General features: G+C 43.0%; 1 protein-coding gene and 1 non-coding gene across 4 annotated transcripts in view; both read right to left on the bottom strand.

The window, feature by feature from the left end:
* Positions 1-392: 392 nt before the first annotated feature.
* SH3GL2 (SH3 domain containing GRB2 like 2, endophilin A1) overlaps positions 393-20,827 on the bottom strand; it is a 215,118-nt gene continuing 194,683 nt past the window's right edge. For 2 of the 3 annotated variants that reach the window (XM_070480551.1, XM_020898816.2), the window contains 6 exons: positions 13,252-13,395; positions 10,881-11,014; positions 8,898-9,056; positions 6,393-6,496; positions 4,257-4,387; positions 393-1,961 (listed from right to left, as the gene is read on the bottom strand). In XM_070480551.1, coding sequence (XP_070336652.1) covers positions 1,762-1,961; positions 4,257-4,387; positions 6,393-6,496; positions 8,898-9,056; positions 10,881-11,014; positions 13,252-13,395 — 872 coding nt within the window. In that variant the 3' untranslated portion in view covers positions 393-1,761. Of the gene's footprint in view, positions 1,962-4,256; positions 4,388-6,392; positions 6,497-8,897; positions 9,057-10,880; positions 11,015-13,251; positions 13,396-20,391; positions 20,416-20,827 lie in introns of those variants that run through there. The other variant, XM_020898815.2, reaches the window with a different exon arrangement.
* On the bottom strand, positions 15,697-15,803 carry LOC139039564 (U6 spliceosomal RNA). The gene has a single exon (XR_011492905.1). It is a non-coding gene; the product is annotated as a U6 spliceosomal RNA (small nuclear RNA).

The following is a 20,827-nucleotide window of genomic DNA, read 5'->3' as shown; positions in this document are numbered from 1 at the left end:
CTTTTGGCCAATCTGTATTTCCATGTCCATTCCTTTCTCTTCAAGCATAAAAGAAAACAAAAGACTGATTGAAATGATATCTTTTATTTGCTCCTCTGAACATTATATTCTTCTCATGATATCAACATGATGCTATCTTATTTAACTTTTATAGAAGTCCTTTTCTTCCTACTTTCTTATCCTTTTTTTTTTCAAATCTCCTCCTTCCTGGGGTTACCAAGAAGTTACCAGTGTCCAGGCTAACTCCTTCTTGATAATGGAACTTGCCCTGCTTACAGAGAAGTAGGTCTGAGGTTGGAACCAGGTCTGCTTTGGCTGTGTCAGAAGGCAATGAAGACTAGTCCACCCACTGCTGGACCCAGACAACTAACACAAAATAAAGCACCAGAGCCTTTGGTTCTGTCTTCAGCAATATTTATTGGAAACAGCAACGCTTCCCGTGGGAAGACTTTATACATTAAGCAGTAAGATTTGCCTTTCACTCCACATGATCCACAACCGCAGGTGGCACATCCGAAGCAGCACATTAAACCTCTGAAAGAATCTGTACAGCTAGATAAATAGAACTCTGGATACCTAACAAGATTTTAATGACTGATACAAAAAAACAACAACAACAACTCATAAGCGTACGCATAGCACTGTACACACAAAATGAAGAGGAGATAGAAGAGACAGAAAGAAATGTCATTACTGAACTGCGAAAGTCTTGCATATGCAGCCACACATCTTAAACTGCTAAGCACAAAAATCATCTTTATTTGGTCCTCATTGAGGGCAGAATATGCACAAACGATGTTCAAAGAACACAAGGTGAAAGTGGAATGGGAAGATAGTTACTGTTTCTTGGTCTATGAACTAGTCGGGAAATGGTTTCGAGTGCTCTTCTTCTTGTGTTTCTGTACCAAATGGATTCATGAAACATGTAATTCATAAACAGAACTGAAGTGAAGACATCTGTTCCCCCTTCTGTGTACCTTCAGAAATGCCCTGTATACATATCTGGTTTCTGTACAGCAAGAAAGGAAAGCTTGGAGACCAGGTCCTTTCCAATTCCTCATAGCAGAGAACCTCTTCAGCTCCTCCCACAACATGATGACCATCTTACTTAGAGATAAAATGGGAATCACTCTCTGGTTTTAACAGCAGGGAGGGAAGAAAACCAGCTGAACCTCAGAAATAGGCATAAGCAGAGGAACAAAGGAGACTTTTCAGAGAAGGCTTTGAATCCACACTCAACACTTTCTATGAGAGCATCCAGGGATTCACTCATTCAGACAAGAAGATAATTTGCTGGTGAGGGAGGCTTTCTTGGACAGTTCTGTGACTCACACGTTTGGGAGGGGTTGATGTGAAAACAAGAACTTTCTCTTCTACTTAAACAGAGAACCTGAGACCTTGAGATGGCCCGCCAGTGATAGATAATATCTTCAGTAGGATGGTGGATCTGTGACGTGGCTCATGGTCAAATTCTCAGAGGCCACAGCCTCCTGAGAACTGTGTAAACAGCAGTTCTGTGACTACTGGCTGGTCTTAAATGGTACTGGAAAAGCACATGCCATGCCCACCAGGCTAAGAAGATATCATCCATCACCATGACTCTTGTGGGATCACACAAGTCAACCAAATGTACTCAGTGGGGCTTGACGACTTGGACCACTGCAGCCTGCACTTGGGATGTATTGTAAGCAGCATTACCAAAGCAGTGGTTAAACCTAACTATCTGGGTCAAGAAGAGGTGAGGCAGCCAGCATTAACATCCTAGTGGGGCAGAGCAACCAGAATCTCCACATAGTTGATGGGGAAGAAGCCTGACTGACCATGGAGCATGCCCTCATACCAGTTCTCATCAATCTGGTTAGTGAGTGTGATGACATCTCCCTCTTTAAAACCCAGCTCCCCTTCATTTTCAGGTTCAAAGTCGTACAGAGCTCGGCAGCAGGGCTGATCCATTGGGGCACCTGGGGGAAGAGCAGGAGAGAAGAGCACAGAGAGACAAGGGGAATTTAACACACGCGACTACTGCCTGCGGCAACTGCCTGGCTGGCTGTCCCCTGGGTTCCTCCCTCACTCCTCTTCCTGCTGAAGCGTCCTCCTGGCACTGGTCCCCAGTGTCTGCTGCATGGCACCTTGCTCTCTGCCAGTCTTCAGCAGTTTTCTCATGTTTCTGGGAGTTGCTGAATCCCTGTTTCTTTTTCCAGTATTAAAATCTGGTCACATCTACTCTTTTGATACATACAACACAGTTCATCGAGGCTGGCCTTCCTAACAATGTGCAGAGATGGAAGACCCAATGACTTAAGGAGTCTTAGTGAGATTTGGACTTTCTAAGTGGCACTAGTGGTAAAGAACCCACCTGCCAAGGCAGGACAAGAGACAAGAGTTCGATCTTTGGGTTGGAAAGGTCCCCTGGAGGGGGGCATGGCAACCCTCTCCAGTATTTTTGCCTCGGAAATCCCGTGAACAGAGGAGCCTAGTGAGCTACGGTCCGTAGGGTTGCAAAGAGTCAGACACAACTCAAGTGACTTAGCACAGCACAATGAGATTTAGGTTCATCATGGAGCATGGTCGAAATTCTTTCCACACTAGCACTTTAAGATCTCTGCCTATATGGAATAGTACAGTTCATTACATGGACAATGTTTTGCAGCATCAGAATAACAGTGTGGTTCACACTTCTTAAAGACCTCAATCTCTGGAAGTTGCTATAATATAACGAAAAACAAGACAGTATAAAACGTTGTGTTCAAGTTCTTACTCTCTGTGACCTTGCATAAGGCACTTCAGTCTCAGTTTCTTTGTCTAAAATTGGAATGAACAGTTAGAACTCATTTCATGGTACTACTGTGGCTATTAAATGAGATTATATAAAAGTCATATAATTATACCTGTGCATTAATATACCGCATATATGACTATGATGTGTGTCCATCAGAGCTATGGCATAGAAAAATAACATATTTTACCTTGATTTAAATAATGATGGATGGGCCCATATCTTAAAAGAGATCTATATTAAATCAGTAAGCATACTGACAGAGTAGGCATATACATATACTAACAAACTCAGAGAAGTGCATGCAGATCCATGCCACCTAGGTGGCTTTGAAGGGGAACAATAACATTTATTTATTTTTACTTAGAGAAAGCAAGTGTATGAGTCTCCGAGAGAAAAGTGGAGTATGTGAGTGGTTTCTGAGCACCAGAGAACAGGTTACCTATAACTTACATGACTAGTCCCTGTAACCGGCTAACTTCTAAAAACCACGCTGCCATCCACACCCAGAGTGCAGCTCTGGGCAGCAGAACTCAGCCCAAGGGGCAGAGAGCCCCCGCCAGCATCACACTCCTTACTTCTTCCCTCTGTCGTCTCCTGAGGACACCTGTGCTCCTCCCATCGAACACTCAGCACTGGGGATGCAGGAAACACAGAGGAAAGCTGCATATCCTTACAGTCCACATCTAGCATCAGACAGATCCTCTTCTTCAACCAAGCAGATCACTAAGGCTGAACATATCGCAGGCACAGGCTCTTATCCGATCTGCATGTAGCGGGTGGACAGCAGTGGTGTCAGCTAAAAGGATGCATTACTGGGTATACACCAGTATCCTTGATAGAAAATAAGTTTTCACTTTTATTGTTCCAACCTGCTACCACAGCACAGTGAACTGGCTGGAGGGTAGGGAGAGGAGGAAAGTCGAGCAGCTATTGAGACTCAGAATATGTTCATCTGCAAATATATTCACCCACATGTTTCTTTGACCCCATAAATCCAACAGTTTCCTAGAGCTGCTCTCTGTGGGTTATAAGTGAGTGTATGTGGGCACACACTGTAAAGGGGCATTCACCTTTATGCAGGCAAGATTCACAGAAGCAGAAAAACAGGCGGAAAAAAAACCCATGACATCCCTACAATGAAACTGACATATTAAGGTGACTTTAAGACCACAAAGTCAGGTCAAAATCAAATGTGTTTGCTGCAGCAGGTAAGTGTGGGCTGATGGTGGACAGTGAGAGAAAAAGGGACTTACAAAGAAAGTTTAATAGAGGAGAGAGAGTACAAGAGAGGAAGCGAGAGTCAATGAGGCAAGAAGGAACTCCATTAAGTTTCTATCTGACAACACCATTCTGTAAGAAATATATTACTGTGTATTCCTCATGCAGCCAGATTGAACCACTCCTACAATTTCTCAAGTGTGTCAACTGGGGGTGCCCAAGGCCTATGGAATGGGTTCTGCAGCTATCAGCTCCTTACCTGCAGGTTTGGGGGTGCCTGTGTGGGAGAGGCCCCCATTGGGCTGAGTGCTGTCCCCAGTAGAAAACTCCAGGCTCATTCGAGGTTTAGGCTGATACTCCCTTCTTGGCTGGGATGAAGCTTGTCTTATTCTGCATTGAAAAGAAAAAAGGGATGCAGCCAATTAAGATTCAAAAAGAAAAGCCATAAAATCCAGAAAATACTTAGGTTACCCACCAATCTACCATTGTGGAATATGAGAAAGGATGCTTAGTTTTCTTTTCTGTGTCTTTCTCCATATTTTATGCCAAAGTCACACCCTCTATGGTTGTACCCTCACTGTCTTGATTCTTCCTCTCACTTTCTCCTCGTTTAGTCAGAGCTCACTTTGTAAGGATGCACTGTGTTAGGTGCCAGGAACACAAAGACCAATAAGTCACAGGTCTTACCCTCAAGCTTATGGTCTGGTGGGAAGACAGAACATAAACAACTGATTACTGTAAACTGTAGTAAACACTATTATGGAGATCTGCATAAAATGTTATAGGAACACAGAGGTGGAGCGGGGGGTGAGGAGTCTACCTGTCCATGGAGAAGTCAGAGAGGGTTTGAGGAGAAAAGTAAAAGACAGTTAGCAGTCATTTCTAGATGAATAGCTGTTCCCAGAAGACAGTTATTCCCTGCTGAACTTGAGAATGTGTGGAGGGAGGAGAGGAGGAAATACGGTATAGTTTGGGTACAGCACAGAGGAAGGAGAAAGAATCCAAGGGAGACAGGAGGAAGTGGGAAAGGTACAGGCAGCAAACGTATTCTGCACACCCTGAAGTGTTTTCCACAGCGCCAGATGTTCACTAAGCAAAGTGCACGGCCAGTCTGCAAGTGTGGGGGGAGTTTAGGGTATGGCAGTTGTAGAATGACAGTGGCTCTGAACATAGTTCAGAGGGAAAAAAGAAAAGTGGCCTTCATGCTCAGCAGATGTCACAAAGATACATCATGTTTCTTTAGTACAATGAAATGCATGGTTTCCAACCCTCCTAGAGGCTTCAGAGCGTTACACATGTTTCCACGAGGGTTCACTGTCCAAACACTAGTCAAGGACGACACTGAGGAGAGGAAGAGGCTGGCCACACGGGAACAGGCTGAGGCAGTTTCTCACAACACAGCCCTATACCTGCAGGAGGCCCTGTGCATTTACAGCCATATCAGCTCTGAGAGCCTAATCTGGTCACGAGCTGAGAATAAAATCTCTTGAGGTAATCCTTTGCTGTGCACACATTCAGCTCAAACAAAATTACACATATGACACAGCACAGGGCCACCACACACAGCTGGGCAGGCTGTGCCCCACAGCTCTAATAACTAAACCACGCAGCCAGGCTAGGGGCCCATCTGAGCAGGCGGGACAGGCATGAGTAATCAGCCCCTCCGATGGACCTCATCGCCACTTAGGGAAACACAAAGCGTGAAACAACGCAGGCTTTCCAAGAGGTTGTGCTTACACGGGAGCCCCGGCGGCACCGCATCACGACCCTGAGCCCAGGTCTGTGGTCTGTTAGGTGAGGTTAACAATGCTTGGTTTACAGGGCTATTACATGATCGATGATGATCTGCCTTCAGTACCCACGGCACAGCTGGCCGGCAAGTCACATCCATTATCATTTGTAGCCTCCTGGGGGTCCCATCAAAGTATTACCTAAGTACTGATTGCTCATAAAACACATGATGATTGTTGTTTAGTCAATAAGTTGTGTCCAACTCTTCAGTGACCCCGTGGACTGCAGCTCACCAGGCTCCTCTGTTCACAGGATTTCCCAGGCAACAATACTGGAGTGCATTGCCATTTCCTTTTCCTGGGGATCTTCCCGACCCAGAGATCACACCTACATCTCCTGCATTGGCAGGTAGATTCTTCACCACTGAGCCGCCAGGGAAGCCCAAATACAACATTAGGAAGGAATGAAGGAAAGTGAAGGAAATGAAGGAAATCAGAGCCTAAGACAATATAAAATCAAAACAAATGATTCACAGGTTGCTTATGTAGGATCAGTAGGAATTCTGAAGAAGTTTTCTTCTAATGTATTCTAATATTTCCACTTCTTTATACACCATTTCATAGCACGAAAATGGAAATAGAAAATGCAGGGAACTGTACAATACCTTTCCTCCAGTCTGACGGCGACCTGCTGCAGGGTCTGGACTGCCTGCTTATGGTATTCCAGCTGGGCTTGGACGAGCGCAGACAGCTGGCTCACCTGCTCGATCTGCAGATCAACGGGGGATCACATCTTAGTTATCAGGTTACAGTCCTTAATCATCTGCTACTGCTCAGTCCAAATGACGCAGCTACCCCTGACATACAGCCCAGTGCTCAGCGGTGCCCATGACTGTGCAGTGAGCCAGGCTAACTGATAGTTTTGCAGGTAACAAATTGATTAAAGAAAAGAAAGCATCCCTGTGCTTGGAAACTCTAGTTCTAGGAGAAGAAACACTGGTCAGAATCCTCCCAGAGATCACAAAGCTCTCATTAAGCAGTCTCATGCTTAGCCACAACCTTCTGATTAGGATTTAGCTTCCTTGATTGATTTTCTATAGGACAAAAGATGCATTGACAAGAACATTCTTTGCTCTCTATACTTCTTATGCTAAGTCAATATCAGTGCTGTTAATAAAAATGTAAATATTGATTTCTCATATGAGGCACTACGGGAGACAGTGTAGTTTGACAGAAAATCTTTTGTTCTCTCTGACCCTCATCTGTAATGTAAAAGGGTTGGGTTAAGTGACACCTTGGGCTCACTCCACCTCTAATATTCTAAGCATCCTTGGTTACAACAGTGGCCTCTGAGTGAATAGAGGCAATGCTACCCCATGAGTTTTGGAGTGGGGCTGGGTCCTTGGTGAAGAGAAGGAATGCTGTGACTCATGGTGTTCCTCCTCAGTAGGTAGATGGACACATCGTTTTACATAATCACAAACTAGCAGTGTTTCTGGAGAGTTTGGAAGTCTGTATATATTCAACATGCCACCCCTGTCACCAGTCAAGGGGGGTGGCAAGTACCTAAAGGCTCTCTAAACATCTTGGCAGAAGCTGGTCTGATGGGGCTAGAGGTGAAGATGAGCAAGGACAGAAAATCTGGTTAACAGGTCTTATGATATGAGTGGTTAGAAAGCAACTTTTAAAGCCATGAAAAATTATTCAGCACTCTGGAAATGTGAAGACAACTTTTAAACTATCTCACCTATGTCCCAAATGTAGTATCTATGTGACAATCTTCAACCTTAATTGTAATTACCTTTGGAAAGAAAAGGTTAATTTTACCTCAAAATATAGACCATCTTAACCACACAGAAAGCTGAGCACCGAAGAATCAATGCCTTTGTTTTTTGTTTTTTGAATCAATGCCTTTGAACTGTAGTGTTGGAGAAGACTCTTGAGAGTCCCTTGGACTGCAAGGAGATCCAACCAGTCCATTCTAAAGGAAATCAATCCTAAATATTCATTGGAAGGACTGATGCTGAAGCTGAAGCTCTAATACTTTGGCCACCTGATGTGAAGAACTGACTCATTGGAATGAGACCCTGATGCTGGGAAAGACTGAAGGCAGAATGGGAAGGGGATGACAGAGGATGAGATGGTTGGATGGCATCACTGACTCGATGGACATGAGTTTGAGCAAGCTCCAGGAGATGGTAATGGATGGGGAAGTCTGGTATGTTGTGGTCCATGGGGTCACAAAGGGTTGGACATGACTGAGTGACTGAACTGAACTGAACATATATTGGACACATACTTACTGACTACATTGACTGCTTTTCTTATTTAATCTGAAGTCAATTTGCCTGACATTTCACATTTCAACAGAGTATTTGCTTAAACTACTGGACTTATATAGGTCATCAGAAAGTGAAAGTCACTCGGTTGTGTCTGACTCTTTGTGATGCCATAGACTGTAGCTTGCCAGACTCCTCTGTCATGGGATTCTCCAGGCAAGAATACTGGAGTGGGTAGCCATTCCCTTCTCCAGGGGATCTTCCTAACCCAGGGATTGAACCCAGGTCTCCAGCATTGCAGGCAGATTCTTTACCATCTGAGCCACCAGGGAAGCCCAGATCATCAGAAACATCCTTTATCTCCCTACTATTTATAATAGTTTAAGATTATTAGCAGACAAAAATCTAGTTACACCAAACGTTTTATTGTGCTGTCACGTGTGTGTGTGTGTGTGCGTGTGTGTGTGTGTGTGTGTGTGTGCTCATTTGTATCTGACTCTTTGCTATCCCATGAACTGGAGCCTGCCAGCTCCTCTGTCCATAGAATTTTTCTATGCAAGAATACTGGAATGTGTTGCCGTATCCTACTGCAGGGTCTCCTCCTGACCCAGGGATTGAACCTGAGTCTTGTGTCTCCCTCAATAGGAGGTGGATTCTTTACCACAAGTACCATCTGGGAAGCTCACAGCAAACTACAGGAATATAGAAACAGCTTTACAGTTTCTCAGTCTACTTTGTAATTTTAAATTATTCTTAAAAATAACCACCTACTGAAGCTTTCATCACATAGTACTATCAGTCATTCACATTTTAAATTATATAACCCTTTAACACATTAATCCTGTTCCTCAAAGGTGAAGTTAAATTAAAAACCACAGGAGAGTCACTTACATCCATCTCTAAGAGATTGAACATGCTTGACTCAGCAATTTCCTTAGACTCATCAAATTTCTCCAGAGCTTGACGTAACTCTTCATCAGGAATCTTGCCTTGTCGTTTCTTCTTGTAATCAAAGTCCAGGCGTCGACCCTCCAACTTCTTTAGATGATGCTGAAAAAATCAACGGCAGAAATGTACTTTGAAAGGACCTATGGAAAAAGACTACTTACAGCTCACTTCCCCACCATGCCTATTTGCTTCCAAAATAAGGCAGGCTAAGTTCTAAAACATCACATCACCAGAGAAATAAAGAAACACACATCAATGGGGGCAAATGCTTCTAAAGGCTAAGACATTTATGTTTGGGAAACACCTTTAAAAATAATTAATAGCAAGAAAGAAATTGTGGAAAATACTGATGCCCTTTACTGTCTGCCCCTGCTGGGTCAAAGTTAAGGTGGAATATATGCCTCTCCGCCCTATGACTAGGTGTGGAAGCTAGGAAGGTGTGTACACACCCTACAGGTTTAGAAAGCACAGGCATATGGGGCTCACAAGTCTCCATCTTCAAGAAAATGGTATCTTGTGGGAAGGCAGAGGAAAAATGGTTCCCTTGAAATGAAGTGAGAAAGAAAAGTATTCTTCCTTTTCATATCATAGAACATTAGTGCTGGAAGGGATTTATTTTTGAGGTAATCCAGTCTATTAGAATCACCTTAAGATGCTTACTAAAGCTACTGATTCTTGATCACCTGAATTAGAATATCCAGGGCTGGGGCCTAGGCAACTCAGTCTCAGCACTTACCCTAGCAGACTGATGCAGCTTTAGGAGAATCATGGATTAATTTCAGTCTCCCATCTGACAGATGATGACACTGAGTCCGAAGACCTAACTTCAAAGGGACCTTCGTCAGGACCTAACCCCCAACACTGCGCAGCAATTCCTCTTTGCATCACCCCTGATGCACACATGCCAGGTGTGGGACTGCCCAGCCTTGCCCCAACGCCTCCAGTAACCAATTAGCAAAGTAGTTTCACAAAGCCACAAAGTATTTTTTTCCTATGAGCTGCAGTGTCCCACTACTAATGGGTGGGAAAAAATGTGCTGGATTTCTCTTGACCCTGGGTGTTCAGGGAGTGAGAGGGAAGGAAGTGAAAATGAAGTTGGGAGTGGGGAAGAAATGAGAAGGAGGGAGGAAGAATATCCTTGACTGTCCTGCCACTGCACACCCTGCCTCCAGCCCATGCCCTGTCCAAACTAAGTGCTTGTTCCTTTGGAAGGAATATCCTTTTAAAATGTCTGAACCTGCAGTCACCTGCAAGACAGAGCACTGGAATCAGAGAGACATGTTAGGTTTGGAGTGAATCTGCCACCTAGCAATAGCGTGACAGGGTTGAAGATTTAAGCTAGAGATTGCAGAGACTTCATTTATCTGAAAATCAAATTTCAGACAAGTTAAACAGATATCTGTTGAAAGAATGAATGAGCAAACATTACACACCTAGTTAGAGGTTAAATCCAGTTAAACATTATTTATTTGGAAAAACTAAACTGTTCTATGTGTTTTAGAAAGGATAGTTGGGTATTCTTCCTCAAGTCTAACAACCATTATGAAAACACAAGTTTATAGAGTAAAAGAACTATGTATACAAGCTAACAACTGGTACGGCTGGTATTTTAGAGGGTGAAATCATCTCAGAAAACAGAGAATAATTAATAAAATTGTGTAGTCAGGGAAAGAATATCCTTCTGGAGAAAAATGCTTGAAAAACTTGAAAACTGAAGATGGAGAAATTAAATGTAATACTCGTGAGTGGCACAAAAAGTACTACATTTATCATTTATTTCGACTTTTCATGCTGGATTTTTTGCAGTTCACATGTTCAGTGTTGACAACATGCATGGTAAGTTTTAAAAGATGTTTCCTAAAGGAAAAGGGGACCTGCATCTGTACAATTCCAACATCCAGATCCCAAATAACTAGTAGCAGGTACCTGAATCTCCCTCAGATCTTTGTCATGAAGATTCTGAAGGGGGTCAATGAAGTTCTGCTTCACTTCCATGTCCAAGGAGTCCTTTACCTCCGAGAGTTCCCTCATGGCCTCCCCCACCTCACCAAGCGCTGGGCCTGCAAGGCAATAAGGGAGCCCTTGAACATTAAAGAACAAAGATGAAATGCAATTGCAATAACAGGGCTCATCACAGACCAAACCCAGGAACAGCTGCCTGTCTTCTGAAGACAACCAAGACAAGAGACAGAATATAATGCCCTCTGGAGATCAGTGTATCTTCCACCTGAGACAGTTCATCCAAGTTCACTGAGTACAACAGACTCAATGCCCCTGGGGGTGGGGGCTGGCATTCCTCACTATAGATTACATAAAATTTTGCTTTTCCTTTGAAAAGGAATTGGAAGCTCCCTACCCTCCACTGGAGGAGCCTCTTGACGAAAGTGAAAGAGGAGAGTGAAAAAGTTGGCTTAAAGCTCAACATTCAGAAAACTAAGATCATGGCATCTGGCCCCATCACTTCATGGGAAATAGATGGGGAAACAGTGGAAACAGTAGCTGACTTTATTTTCTGGGGTCCAAAATCACTGCAGATGGTGACTGTAGCCATGAAATTAAAAGATGCCTACTCCTTGGAAGGAAAGTTATGACCAACCTCGACAGCATATTAAAAAGCAGAGACATTACTTTGCCAACAAAGGTTCATCTAGTCAAGGCTATGGTTTTTCCCGTGGTCATGTATGGATGTGAGAGTTGGACTATAAAGAAAGCTGAGTGCCAAAGAATTGATGCTTTTGAACTGTGGTGTTGGAGAAGACTCCTGAGAGTCCCTTGGACTGCAAGGAGATCCAACCAGTCCATCCTAAAGGATATCAGTCCTGGGTGTTCATTGGAAGGACTGATTTTGAAGCTGAAATTCCAATCCTTTGGCCACCTGATGCGAAGAGCTGACTCATTGGAAAAGACCGTGATGCTGGGAAAGACTGAGGGCAGGAGGAGAAGGGGACAACAGAGGACGAGATGGTTGGATGGCATCACTGACTCAATGGACATGGGTTTGGGTAGACTCCAGCAGTTGGTGATGGACAGGGAGGCCTGGTGTGCTGCAGTTCATGGGGTCGCAAAGAGTCAGACACGACTGAGCGACTGAACTGAACCCTCCTTTATAAGTACTTGTGCATGTGTGCTAAGTCACTTCAGTTGTGTCTGACTTTGTGACCCTATGGACTGCAGCCTGCCAGACTCCACTGTCCATGGGATTTTCCAGGCAAGAATACCAGAGTGGGTTGCCATGCCCTCCTTCAGGGGATCTTCCTGACCCAGGGATCAAGCTCAGGTCTTATGTCTCCTGCATTGGCAGGTGGGTTCTTTACCACTAGCGCCACCTGGGAAGCCCTCCATAAGTACTTGTGTGTGTGCATGTTAAGTCACTTCAGTTGTGTCCAACTCTTTGTAACCCCATGGACTGTAGCCTGCCAGGCTCCTATGTCTTTGGGATTCTCCTGGAAAGAATACTGGAGTGGGTTGCCATGCCCTCCTCAGGGGATCTTCCTGACCCAGGGATCAAACCCATGTCTCTTACATCTCCTGCATTGGCAGGTGGGTTCTTTACCACTAGTGCCTTCTTTATTTTTATCTATTTATTTATTTTTGGCCACACTGCGTGGAGCGTGGGACCTTAGTTCCCTGATCAGGGATCAAACCCACGACCCCTGCAGTGGAAGCACTGAATTCTTAACCACTGGACGGCCAGGGAAGTCCCAAGCACTCGCTCTCCCCTAGAGGAGATCTGTTTAAGGTCAATGTATTCAGCAAAAACTTGGAAGGGAGAGCAGGGCTCAATCAGGAAGGACAGTCATTTATTGTGACCTCACACTGTGAAGGAGTAAAAACAGAAGGTGGTTAGTATGGCAGCTGAGGGTCCAAGGAGAGCGAGGTAAAGGAATTCAGTAGGGGGTGTCACATTAGGTACCCTATACAGGTGAGCAGAAGCTAAGAAAAAGCTTGTGGAGTGGGGTGTTGACCCATGCTGAGTGTGACAGTTCCCTCTGCCCCAACGCTCAATCACCACCAGACACACACAGTGGTAGATATCCAGGCATCTGGCTGTGTCTACCAGCTATGGTAATGATGGGATCTCGTGAGGGAGAAAGAAAATGGATAAAATTTCTAAGACAAATGACACTAAAAATGACAAAACAACTCTGAAAACAAATATGGGGCCCATGTGTACAAGACCCAAAACTGAGAATCAAAATATAAAATGGTCTTAATTATTTCCTGCAGGGTGTTTTTTCAGTGGCGCTAAGATCCCCAGGACAAATGAAAACGGAAAATGTGAGGAAGCACACGTTACCAAAGTTGCAGTCATCTCCAAGCTCTCTTCCAAACTTGAGCATGGCCTCTGCCAGCAGTGCCTCTGCCTGGGGGTAACCTGGCCCTTTCTCCTGGCCGCGGATTTTTGACATGGTGTTGATCATGCTGAGTTTGGCTCTGGAAGCTGCAGGCAAAGAAATAAGAGACTTTCAAAGTAGGAAGTGTGATGTAGGAAAAACAGGGCTGGGTAGAGAATCAGGCCTTGAGCAGACTCTAAACCAGTTCAGCTACTGAAAATTGTACCTTCACCATGTCTTCATCTATAATATGTGCAGGTTGGTCCACAGATAAAACACAAGCATGCCCTTTTCATCACTAAACTCTCCCTTTCTTTCAGAATCTCATGAGGAACTTAACAGGAAAGGCGAAGCTCTCCAGGCGAAGGTCCCACCTTTGTGTCCTCCTGCCCATCTTCCCACGTCCTCTCCTCACTGCTGTGGCCATGCAGTTCTTCTGTGGACCTGGGAAAGCACCTAAAAACCATGGGATTATGTGACCTCTAAGTTCTAGGACTCTACTTTAATATTTCAATTCTAGGAGCCTATGGACTGAAGTAAGAAATTCATTGCTAATTCTTGCAACATGGGCCTTCTGCCATGTTTCACTTCAGCTCAGTTCAGTTCAGTCGCTCAGTTGTGTCCGACTCTCTGCGACCCCATGAATTGCAGCACACCAACTCCTAGAGTTTACTCAAACTCATGTCCATCAAGTCGGGTGATGCCATCCAGCCATCTCATCCTCTGTCGTCCCCTTCTCCTCCTGCCTCCAATGTTTCACTTAGACCATGTATGAAATAGAACTATTTGCAAAATCACTTCTTTACTAAGATTCTGACAGTAAGCAGACCCATGAAGAACAGAAATATTGTGTTCATTAAAAATACTTAAGAACTTCACTTGAACATAACTGCTTCGGAAAATGAGTTATGTGCCACAAAGACAGCATTTCAATTTTTTTTGCTTTTATTTTTATAGGAGAAGATGCCTAGAAGGTAACTTCAGTTTTCATTGAAGAAACAGCTTTATTAGGACACTGTTAGACCCATTGATTAACTTGATGCTATGGTTTCCCAGGTTCATTATCAGAGTTGGGACTGTATATTAATGTAGGATTCCATCTGCATGGCAACCCCTTACAGAATCCCAGATAATGCATACACTTCAGTATTTAGTGGCTGACATTTCATCTTAAACATTAGGTTCAAATAGGGTTTTATTTAAACTTTGGGCTTCAAAGGTTAAATCTGGAGACAAGGAGAATTATTACAAGAGTATCCCCTTCTAAGCCTGAGCCAAGGATATTCTAATGAACAAGACACCTAAGGTCTCTACCTTAACAAAGCTTACAAGGTAGTATCTATTTTAAAAGCAATGAGAGTAAAGTGTACATACTAAGTGTCATGCAGGGATATTACAGCAAGTCACAAAATATATCAACACCCTAGTTTGTATGGGTGGGCCCTGCAAAGAAGGTTTTGGAAGAGAAGCATCTTTAAACTTTGAGTCACATTTTGATTAGCTGTTAGTCCTGCTAATAGCAATATGCAAAGCCTGGTGGTATCTGGCTGGAAAAATATAAGAATATAAAATTCAAATTTTCTTTACTCCTCATATAAAAGTGTATCAACATAGTTTTAAAAATTGAAAATGTCATATGAAGACACATTTTTGGGGGGATTAATATCATCAGATCTTATATTCAAAGATTTTTCTACAATAAGCCATATTTGAAATCCAGGAAAGACAGAGTCCCTGACAACATACTCATAGTATAGTGAGGCATCAGATACATAACAGTGGCAGCAAATATGATAAATGCACTACACACAAGGTATCAGGGGAACACAGAGAAGGAATAACAGCAGCACAAATAAAACTGAACTAAGCAGACGTCAGACAGTAAGAGGGAGCAAGTGAACAGAAGGAAAGAAGATAAATGGAGATCAAACAAACAGGGTAATGAAACCACACATGGTGGTTAATCCTTTGAAATCCTGTTTTGACCATTTTACACTCTAAAGATTTATTCCTTTTAGGAAAGCTGGTTACTGATTTGTGCTTATATCTTGGTTCTGCCGAGAGCTGTCTTCTGGTAAGTAATTACCTGAAGTAATTGTAATAGTTAAATATACTGTGGCTGATTTCCAGATTCATCATTTTGAATGTTGTTCAATTGTGAAGAACTTTATTCTTCCACTAAGTACTTAAGAACATCTTAAATATGTTCTACATTTTCATGCGAAGGGGGAAGAAAACCATGTTCTATTAGTTTATCTATTTCTTCAAATTAAAATATTTACCTAGTGATTCATATATTTGGAGAAATGGGCTTTTAAATTTATTCACAACTATTAAGTATTTTTAAGACTCTTGGATTAGTAAGCTTCTGTGTTCTTGAAAAACATCATCAGATCTCTAAATTAACTTTTTCCTTTTTTTGCTTCACAAATTTGTGTGTCATCCTTGCATAGGGGCCATGCTAATCTTTTCTGTGTTGTTCCAATTTTAGTACATATGCTACCAAAGTGAGCACTAAATTAACCATTTTTAAGTGTTAACATAAGTGTTTTTAAGTTATTTTTAAAAGCAGTACTTTAAGAAACAGAGAGGAAGTTACAAATTGAAGACACTAAAATTCCAATAATCTCAGTCTAGATAGCATCACCAAGTTGGATCTGCTCCTAGGCACCTTTCTCTTATTTTCTAGAGGGACCTAAATCCTTTTCTTCATATTATCTTTATGTTTGCCATACCTTTAGTTTTTCTTTCAAATCATTACCATCTCTGTAACTAGGCTCCCATCTTTACTCTCCCACCTTCACTATTCTAGTTCAAGTTGCCCCCACTAAGTTTATTACAGAAATAGCTTCCAAAAAGCAACTTCTCCCATGGCCCATGAGAGCAGGATACTGGTATGTTGCTCTGCATATCTCCTAGACAGGATTAGTGTAAAGCTTACACTCAGTAGATGTGTAACCCTAACTGCTGAAAAAGAATAAATGCATAAACAGACTATCTTGGAAATTCATAGATGATCATGGCAGTGGTTTTCATAAGCAGATGGCTGCTCTCAAAATAGAGAAAGCCTGTGCACAGAAATGAAGACCCAGAACAGCCAAAAAGAACTAAACTTATTTCTAAAAGCTTTAAAAAATTATTTTATATTTTAATAATATTAGCATATATTACTTCCATTATGAAGAACTAAATTTAACATAGTTCCCACTTCCTTTTCCAGCAGGAGACCTAGTGTAGTCGTGGAACTGGATAAACAATACTCACAGTATCTTCATAGTCCGGGCACTGCTCTAACCTCATGGGTCTTTCCACTAAAAAGTTCTACTGAAAACTATATTCAGTGGTGCAAAGCAAATTGGCTAGGAGGAGAGAAGCTCATGAGGATTAACAGGTGAAATGCCATCAAGAAAAAAACCATCAGAGGCAAGGTCTCAGTGAGTCCACCTGTAGGTGATTTCTGGAAGGAAAGGCATCGGGTTAACTGAAACAGCAAGAAGTGACATCAGGGTGATCAAAAAAGGCTGATGCATCCCCCAGAGGGCTTCTACTGCTTTGTCTTCTGCTAAGAAAGGGGGTGGGGAAGGCAGTTTCTCTTTTGTCCTCAAAAATCCAGATTATCTTTTCAGGAAGAGAAACAGGGGCAGCCAAAGCTCGATCAAATCAGCTCCTGACTCTAAAGCATCATCTGCAGCATCCCTTGACGTGCTTTTTAATTCTGGGCACAGCCGAAGGGAAGCCAAAGCTCTGCTGAGAGTGAAACAGAAGCTCTCGTCATGCAGCCAGATGGACTTATTCTCCTCTGGCCTAAAAGTGGTGTCCCTGTGAGTCACTGCTTGGTCTCTCCTAAGTAACTAGCATGCTAACTAACTGGAATGTGGAAAACCCAGAACTACTGCTAAATCTAAATTTTAAAAAATTCATCTATTAATTCAAATGAACAGAAAAACAAACCATTAGATCTTGTCTCTCATGAAAAGCAGCATAGGACATTAAAATACGCATTAGTTTTGGCTCACTCAAAGAAAGGGAAAAAAATCCAGGCTTCAAGTCTTGCTAGATATGTATCCCTGAGCATCAATTCTTTCTGAAAGCAGTTATCAGGGTTCAGTGATAAACAGCCGAAAGAGTAACTAGCACACACACACACCATAGGTGAAGGCACCCCTCTCTACCTTCCATGTTCTCTTTCTAGGGGTGTGTGTGTGTGTGTGGAGTGTCCCACCACCAACCTGATTGTAGGGGAAACTGTATTTCCCAGAGCCCCTTCCCTGCATGTTTCCAAGTGAGAGCTGCTCCAGAGTGAGGCCGAACGAGATCTGGGAGGCAGAAGTGAAGCGGCAGCCGTACACTCGAGCCCAGGATGAACCCAGGTTCCAGTGTGCCCTCGAGGTCATTGCTCTGTGCCCAGCTCTTCTTCTCGAATGTTGATTCTAGTGACCAAGAGTGCCCCCAGGCCCACCACAAGATTGTGCTGCCAACTCACAGAGGGGGTGACCTTAAAGAGCCAACCAGCTTCCACAGCTTTCCTTCCACACCAGCTGCCCTTTGCAGTGCCACTTTCAGAGCTGGGCCTGCCCACCCTCCAGATCCCCAGAAGTTTGTTTACTGGTCAGGGCTGGTCAGTGAACTTTCTCTGATCCTTAACCCCACTTTTTTGATCTTTACTTACCCAGCTCTTTCTACAACTATATAAACTCTAGTTCCTTTAATAAATCTCTTAGTCCATAGTATCCACTATGGCTTTGCTTCCCTTACTGAATTCTGACCAATGCAGTGGCTGATGGTCTAATATCTAAACTAATAAAAATTTATGATCTATCCTTGATAGAGCCCTGAAAATAAGTCAATAAAAATGACCATAAATATCTCAATTCTGCAACTCTGTTTTCAGGACAGACATAAAAGAAAACAGCTGTAGGTGGGAGTTTAGCTGCTAATAGTGGGAAGAACTTTTCCAGTAGTCATGTATGGATGTGAGAGTTGGACTATAAAGAAAGCTGAGTGCCAAAGAATTGATGCTTTTGAACTGTGGTGTTGGAGAAGACTCTTGAGAGTCCCTTGGACTGCAAGGAGATCCAACCAGTCCATCCTAAAGGAGATCAGTCCTGGGTGTTCATTGGAAGGACTGATGCTGAAGCTGAAACTCCAGTACTTTGGCCACCTCATGCGAAGAGCTGACTCATTTGAAAAGACCGTGATGCTGGGAAAGATTGAGAGCAGGAGGAGAAGGGGGTGACAGATGGCATCACCGACTCAATGGACATGAGTTTGGGTTAACTCCGGGAGTTGGTGATGGACTGGGAGGCCTGGTGTGCTGCGGTTCATGGGGTTGCAAAGAGTCGGACACGACTGAGCAACCGAACTGAACTGAACTGAAGTGGGAAGAACACCAGAAAGGACAGCTGGTTTAATAAGATGGAATTAAGACATAGACTTTGAAGTCAGATTGTCTGAGTCCAAATCCTGGCTATATTTCTTGCCGGATGATTTGGGCCTCATTTTACTCATCGGTAAAACAGTACTTCCCCCTTATTGGGTTAGGATGATGTAAAGATTAGATGATATATTGTATGTCACAATGTTGATACATGATAAATATTCAATAAATGTTGCCTATTTTTATGAATATCAGACATGCCAGTAAGTTCCCTGTGGGATTTTGTGTGAGTCACTTTACCTCTCAGGTTCTTCACTGATAAAAAGGTGAAAAAAAAGGAGACAGTTGGATAATTACTAAAACTTTTCCAAGTTCTCTATATAAGGTGACTCTTCTTATATAGAAGAAATCTCCAAGAAAGCCTTCAGACACAGGAAACTTCAGCAGTTTTCTTAAGTTGCTAGGACTGTCCCTCTTCTTGGAATGACCTTCCCTCTCTACTTGCTCAACACAACACCAGGCACACCTCTTCTACAGTCTTTCCCAACTACCCTCTACCCCTGCTGGCCCTGAGTAGACGTGATCCTTCCCTCATTTTATATCTCTTCCATGCCCTGTACATACACTGATAGCTCACACAATACTTTATTTCTCTCTCTTCTGCATGTCTGTCTGCTGCTACAAGCTGAGAAATTACATTCTACTGATTCTAGCACAGAGCCAAACATACAGCAGGTGCTTACTTATTAACTGTGGGCTGACTGATTTTATTTAAAAATTCTGACTTTTTATATCATTTTCTGTATACATCATTTTTTTCTAATCCTTAGAAAAGACTTCCCTGTTCAAAAGCACAACAGTCTCCTATTGTGCTCTGAACAGAGTGAAAGTCTGCTGATAAGATCTAACTACACAGAAACTCTGAGATCTGAAAGGATGATTTCGGAGAGCAGGTCATGCTGATGGCAATCTGGCTGATGTTTCCCTTGTATACAACCAGATTTTAAGATTTCCGAGACTGCTGGGTCTTTTCATGTCTCCTGACTCCATTCTTTAAAGTGAAGAAGGGTGGGACCTCATTTCCTATTCGCTTTTATTATTAAAACCGGGTCTCAGGAAGCAAGTCATCTCTCAACTACACCATGAAATGCTGCTTTATGGGAAAATGGTAAGGAGCTGATCATACAATCTCCTGAAATCAAGACAGAGGCTCTCCGTTTTTCCAACAAAAGAGGGCTCCTATGCTAAAGTATAAGCCTAAGGGGGTAAAAAAAGATTAATAAAAATCAATACATAGGGGAACTGGAAACAATTATGTATCCCCCATTACAGAAAAATTATGAATTTGTACCCCCTGAGTGAAGTGAAAACGAAACTCGCTCAGCCGTGTCCGACTCTTTGCGACCCCATGGAATTCTCCAGGCCAGAATACTGGAGTGGGTAGCCTTTCTCTTCTCCAGGGGATCTTCCTGACCCAGGAATCAAACCAGGGTCTCCTGCAATGCAGACAGATTCTTTACCAACTGAGCTATCAGGGAAGCCCTGATTGAAGAGGTATTTCCTAAAAATCAGCTTTCTAAAGATTTTTTTTTTCACTAATTAAATGAACAAAACATTTATTGTCTGAACAGGACTATGACAGAGAGACTCTAAGAGAAATAAGGTCCAGTCTCTGTCCTCAATGAGCTTATTGTCTGGTTGGAGAGTGAGAGCACGCTCTACTCACTGTGATCCGAGGCAGATTCAGGGCATACAGTAAGTGAAGTTACAACGTATTCACATCACGGAATAGAGCAATGAACTCTGCTAGAAGACTAAGGCCAGGAAGGCTTGGGAAACAGGTGACACTCCAGCTGGGTTTCTGGAGGACTGAGCTGTAAAGGCAGTGGGGTGGGAATAGGCGCTCTAGGCATCTGAGGAGTGTGAGCAAAGGCATATGGAAATACCTGGCACATCTGGAAACTCCAAAGTGTCTGTGGCTGAGGTGCAAGGTCAAAGAGAACAAGGTCAGTAGGAACCAGGTAGTGAAGGGCCCTGAATTGCAAGCTAAGGAGCTGAGATTCTCCTATTGAAGGTTGCTGACAGAGAGTTATTTAACATCTAAACATTCAAAAGGGCTTTAATTCAAATTAAATTAAGTTTAGATTTGGGGGAAAAGATTC

This window comes from Odocoileus virginianus, chromosome 18, assembly GCF_023699985.2.
Source record: "Odocoileus virginianus isolate 20LAN1187 ecotype Illinois chromosome 18, Ovbor_1.2, whole genome shotgun sequence".
NCBI classification, from domain to species: Eukaryota; Metazoa; Chordata; class Mammalia; order Artiodactyla; family Cervidae; genus Odocoileus; species Odocoileus virginianus.
This window is presented reverse-complemented; position numbering and strand designations above follow the sequence as displayed.